The sequence below is a fragment of the Poecilia formosa genome, unplaced genomic scaffold, assembly GCF_000485575.1.
Source record: "Poecilia formosa unplaced genomic scaffold, Poecilia_formosa-5.1.2 Scaffold127, whole genome shotgun sequence".
Lineage (NCBI taxonomy): Eukaryota > Metazoa > Chordata > Actinopteri > Cyprinodontiformes > Poeciliidae > Poecilia > Poecilia formosa.
Window position 1 is genome coordinate 38,366 of NW_006800066.1, and position 6,219 is coordinate 44,584.

At 39.0% G+C, this 6,219-nt stretch overlaps 1 protein-coding gene across 1 annotated transcript in view; it reads left to right on the forward strand.

Moving 5' to 3' along the window:
- The first annotated feature begins 2,099 nt into the window (after nt 1-2,099).
- The window catches only part of osbpl10a (oxysterol binding protein-like 10a), a 101,342-nt gene continuing 97,222 nt past the window's right edge, over nt 2,100-6,219 (forward strand). Inside the window, exon 1 of the mRNA XM_007561435.2 lies at nt 2,100-2,880. Coding sequence (XP_007561497.1) covers nt 2,624-2,880 — 257 coding nt within the window. The 5' untranslated portion in view covers nt 2,100-2,623. The remainder of the gene's footprint in view (nt 2,881-6,219) is intronic.

The window sequence follows — 6,219 nt, forward strand, 5'->3', positions numbered from 1 at the left end:
AAGTGAAAGTTGAGTTGGCTGGCTTCTCCGCCTCATTCTGTCCACTGTTTGACCTCAACCTGCCGAGTTTTGCCCTGATTACGATGAAACGACTGTGGCTGCTCTGCTGTGTCAGAGACAGCTGGGCAGCTTTCAGGAGGAATTATTGTCTCTCTGCTGGATGCCAAGGTGGGTGAAGTGGGAGGCTGCCGGCCTGCAGAAGGAGGCAAAGATGAGCGTTAACCCCATTTAAAAAGTCAGTTCAAAACGTCAAAGATTGATTAATAAAACGCAGCGTTTGTGAATATCGCAGTGATATTTTGACCAAAGCTCACAACAAACTTCTTACAATAATCTTTGCTAACGTTGTTTTGTGATTTTGTGCCCTGGAAAGAAGTTTAATTCATTTAAAACTTTTACATTTAGTTAATGAGGATCTTATAAGATGGGCCAACACAAATTCAAAATCAATATTTGTCGCAAAAAGTAAGAAATCAATTAATCATATGACAAATTAAAACAAACTCAATCGTTTCCATTTGCGTGATTTATCGTTTTCCTCTTTTCTGGATGACAGTCTGGTGTTTTGGTCTCAACGAGCCCAATTTTTCAATGACAGTTTTGTCTACAGAGATTTCATAATTCATTTTATTTATTTATTTTTTCTCTGTTTTCTTTGGATATTTAAAATGTCTTCCAGTTCTAGTCTTAAAAATTCTCATAAGAATTTAAAGTTTATTGATATTTAAGAATGTCTTCTTGCATTATTATGTCATTACCATTGTATTAGTTTAAAATAGTGTCAAAACAACAATAATACAGAGTGTCCATGCATTTCTATTCAACCCCACTTGAGTTTATGCTTTTATTTTTGGGGTCTATCCGCAGGTGGTGCAGTTTGCGGCTCTTTTGCTTCCTGTCAAAAAAGTCCTGGGTTTGAATCTTTGTACATGGAGTTTAAACGTTCTCTTTGTTCATGCGTGGGTTCTCTCCTGGTACTCCCAAAGTCCTTAAAAACCTTTTCATCAGTTGAATACTCGAAGTTGTTCTTATGATTGTGCTCATACATGGCATTGTGTCCTGTGTGTCTCTGTGTTGGCCTGTGATGGAGTGGTGACCTGTACAGAGTGTACCCTGGCCTAATGACGGCTGTAAATAGGCACCTAATGGATCGATGTCTGTACCATCTCTGCTTATTTTGCTAATTAAAGTGCCTCAGGCTTAGTCAGACTGGATAGAGAGCACCTGTCANGATTGGAAATATAAGAAAATATGGCTTTCAAGTGAGGCAGATGTTTAATGTTCATAACTCAGGAAATGGTTCAACAAAATTGTTACTGGCAAGGCAGAATAAAGACCCATATTTGTCTTGACACGAATAAAAACAATTTGATTGGACAGAGTACCCAAAAATCCTACTGAAGGAAGAGTAGCATATTTTTACTCAAGTAAAAGTAAAAAGTAGCTTTCCAATAAAAAATACTCAAGTATTTGGTGTAAAGATTACTCAAGAGTAACTGATCAAAACTTCAGTCATTTAATTTTTGTCAATGACATCAAAAGAATGACCAAACTATTATTATGTGAAAATGTTGGTATTTTAAATACTAAAATAAAAATAATTCATATATTATTTCAATATATATGTGATGAAACTTAAAAAGAAAAAAACTGCAGGTGTTTGTCTGTGTCTTGTTAATTTTTTGGTAAAAACAAGTTTTCTCTCCATTCAGTTGCTCACAGTCGGGTGAGTATTAAAAAATTTTACTCAACAAAAAGTAGTGATACTTCATAATAAAATTATTCAAGTAAAAGTAAAAAGTACGGTGTAGTAAATACTCCCCAAAGTATTTTTTCCCTAAAAGTTACTCAAGTAAATGTAACTGAGTAAATGTAACTATTTTATTGATAAACAAAACTGCAATAAAGGATGGAAATATTTATTCTGTGCATATTTACGTTTCACTTTTTGAAATAAGTGACAGATACTGTTGAGATTTTTCACAATATTCTATTTTTTGCATCTGTACATGTGTTACTGAGTGGGTCCATGATTTTTTCATGAAGAAAACTCAACATTTTATTAGGTAAGGCATATCTTAATCGGTTTTCCTCTTGATAGGATTGATATTTCACATGCATCATAGTATAATTTGCTATTCTTCCTGGTATGTGCTGCTCCTGCAGCTGTGACAACACACTGCTGAGTTTCGGTGCAAAACGTGACTCATCTCAGGGTTTTCCTGCCTTTTTTTTTTTTTTTTTTGCATTGCATTGCAACATCCGGGGGCCGGTCCTCAGTGTGGAGTGGGAGTGTCTGCGCGCTGCTCTCCTTCCCAGCAGGAAAAACGCTGGAGCAGAAACACTTTGGCACAGCGCACATTGCTGCAGAGGAGAGAGCACGGCTTCAACACACCGAGGATTATGTCAGCTTCCCGTCGCATCGAGGGACGCTTCAACCAGCTGATGAACATCCACTGCCTCTGCTTCAGCTCAGCGGACACTCGTCGCTCTGTTTACCACATGCTCTGCTGAAATCCCTCCACTACAGGCTGCTGCGTCGGCTCCATCCCCATCCTCCCCCTTCTCCTCCTCCTCCTCTTTCACCTCTCCTCCACCAGCTTTCTGTAGTCCCGAAGCCAGGATGGAAAAGACGCTCTGCAGTCCCGGGACCAACAGAACCAACTCCGCGTCGTCGCCCAGGAAGCCCGCAAGTCGGAGCGGCTCGCACAGCCCCGGTTCCGGTTCTCTGGGAGGCTCGGCTGGGGCTGGAGGCGGCCGGGGGACGGTGCAGAGCAGCGGCGTGAGTCTGCAGCAGCAGCAGCAGCTGCATGCGCGGAGGAGGCAGCTGGAAGGAGTGCTGAGCAAATACACCAACCTGATCCAAGGCTGGCAGAACAGGTAGGCGCACGGACGAGGCTGGGGGCGGAGGTGGACACTGGATCGCTCTCGGTTCATGCTTCGTGTTGTTATTTGCTCCGTCCACGTTGCACTTTCTGCCCACCACGTCACTGTGACATGGAGGAGGGCTTTAGAGGAGAGCCCAGGCATTTACAGGCAGCTGTAAAACACACAGAACCATTTCTAACGGCCTGTCAGTCTGAAAGCTTAAAAAACAAACAAACAAACATCCTTTTTGTGTCAGAGTAACAATTAGGCTTTAGAAGACTTAAACAGCAAAGTTGATTTCTTATGAAAAAGTCCTAAACACTGAGTTTGCTTTCACTTAACTTTCTGTTCTGTCTTGAGGCGATAAAATCCTCTCTAACAAAGTTTAACTAATTGCAAGACTATCCAGCAAATGAGAGGAAATGGCCTCAGCATAATTAGCAAAAATGACTTTGCTCATACAGTTTTACAGCCACAGTTTCTGTGTTAGTCATGAAGTGTTATCAAGTCTGTTGCGTTTAAACTTTTAAAAGGGGAACTAGTAACCTGTTTTTCAGTAGTGTAAGAAGTCGTTCGCTCTGTGACCTTGAACAGTTTGAGTGTGAAAACAAGCGGGAAACTTAGGTTTTATTTCCTCACTTATGTTTCCCTGACAACCACAGATTAGATAGAAAATCTGCTATTTCATGTTTACTAAGGGCCTGAAATGTGAGAGGTTTCTGTGCTTCCACCATCAGTTTATTTGTCAGGAACTAGTAAGTCGTGTTTCTTCCCTTAAACAAAAACTAGCTCCACGTTTAGTTCTCAAGTGTATAAATTAGACCAGGATGATGTCAAGAAAGTGTCGTTATAATATTGTTACTAAATATTGTGGAGGTGATGCTGACGATGGTCAACCCTGATTTTCCTTACGCCTTTCTTGAATGCATGAGAAATTATATTTCAGATTTATTCATCAATTAATTTTGTTCTTACAAAGTATAGTCATGTACCAATAGGCATAAAGGTTTTGTGATTCCATGACAACATCTCCCTCTTTTTGCTCACACCAGCTGTAGTCAGTGGTGTCAGATTTCGGCTGAGCCACACATTTTCCTTAGTATTGCTGTAGTCGTCAGAAAACAACTTGAGTCTTTTGTTTTGAAGGGTAGAAACACACAACACATTAGGAAAAGATTTGAGTTACTTTCTGATTTATTCTGCTATTGATTTCCTAAACACCTGAGAAAGCCTTGAAATGTCATTTTCACCAACTCCTGAAGTATTAACCCATTTGTATTCTCATGTTTAGACTAACATAACATTGAAAACAGCAACAGCAGCTGAAGACTTTGCTTTTAGTTACGACCATCTTTAACGCACCATGAGATCGCTGGCGATCTTTTTAAATTCTGTTTAAATTTGTTAGCTTACAAAGTTTTCAAAAAAATTGCTACTAAATGACCTTTGCCATTATTTTGGCTTTAATTACCGTCAGAGAAGAAACAAGTAGAAGCGATAAAGGACGTAAAGTCTGACTTTATTCATCTCTGCTTTACACACAAACCCGCCGCTAGTCTCACTTCCTGCCTGCAGCAGCCTTTGCATTTATTTTCTACAGGGTTTGATGGTCAGGACATGAGCCTTCACTTTATATTTCTACATTTGCAAGCAAGAGAAGAAGCATCAATAAGTAATAATGGGTCCGATAGAGACGGGTAGAATATGCGTAATGGCAGGAAACTTTCCCGTAAACAGGAACAAACGCACTCTCAGCCGTCACCAAGCACTTATCTCACAGGGTAAATAATTATCTGTTTTGCAAAAAGAAGCCAAAGAAGAACTTGAATTAATGTCTCAATAGAACAAAATAGTCGAAGCTCCTTCATGTAAACAAACAAACAAAAAACAAAACCTAACCTGCACCGATGAACGGTTTACGTTTGATATTCTCTTAAAAAGTTAGCCCTGCTTTGTTTTGGGTGACGGTATTTTTAGATAAACCCCCTCTTTTCTATCTGGAGCTGGTGAATTGTTTGTTTCTGCTTCTTGGTGAGAGCCTTTTATACTAGAGCCAGAGTGGTGGCGAGACCCCATGCAGATAGCAGCCAGGGAGCTGCCAGCTAGGGAACATGATTAGATTGTAGTCATGGCGGGATGCCAGTCTTGCTTCAACTTCTAATGATCAAACCTGGTAGGTATGCACTGTCAAGTTTAAGTTCCCACTGCTGCTCCAGGCTCCTGCAGGCAGCAGCTAGTATCCAGATATGTTGCCACCAAGATAATGAGTCACCACAATCTCACCAAGGAAGTTGTGTTCATGCCAAAAACTGTCAGGAAACAATGAAATGCTGACTCTAATTTATTTAAAATGCCAGAGGTGTTTCTCTTTAGAAGTGCATTAAAACAGAAAGTGTTCAAATGTGTTATTTTTCTTTTAAATAGAGGGACACAGTGCTGCTTTATCTATGCAGAAATGCATAAAAGCCACTAGATAAATTTAGTTTGAGTACATCTCGCTTATTCTGCAAAACATTGGTTATTTTGTGTTCTCAAAGCAACACATGCAAACCCTCAGAGGTTTTCGCTTGCTTGCTGCATTTAAAGGAGCATTTTTATAGTCAAGCTATGATTCTCTACAATTTTCTGTTGGTTGTTCTGACTGGACACTTGCAACACATAACATGCTAGCAACTGCACTAATGTGCATGTGAACTGAGAAAAAAAAAAAAAAAGGAGTTTAAACTACAGAAATCGTGCGACATTAATATTGTTTTGAAGACTTTAATCAGAAACGTTTCAGCCAGACGACAGTCTAACCGGTTTTCAAACTTGGAGAAGTTGTTTGCCCCAATATCCACCTAAACGTGTGAGTTTGCGAAAGATGAACTGAAAGTAGTAAGTTGTGTTAACTTTTGATTAATTTAGTCAAACCTCCAATAGTTGAATAAATGAGAGTTTTTAGGTTAGCACTTAAAGAATTGAAAGACGAAAAAGACAGGAGTGGGAACTATTTCCCAGAATGCTTAGCGGCATGTTTTGTGTCCTGACTCTTGTGTTTGATTAAGACAAATGTTTATTTTAAAGCTTGAGGATCATGTCCTGTTCACACTAAATGTTTCTGAGCAGAATTCATTCTGACGTTTAATAAAATTAATTATCAGATCAGAAATTTTATTCATGCAATTTTAAACAAGAATTTAATTTATTCTAAAGTAAAATAAGTAGCTTAACTTGATAACATGAGTGAAAAGGTGTGCTCTAAAAGGCGAGGGCAGTTTTTTCTTGCATATTATGAAATAATTATTTGGTTTGCAGCATTAAGTTAAAACTCATAATTCAAGATTAATGAACATAAAAACAATGTTTAGA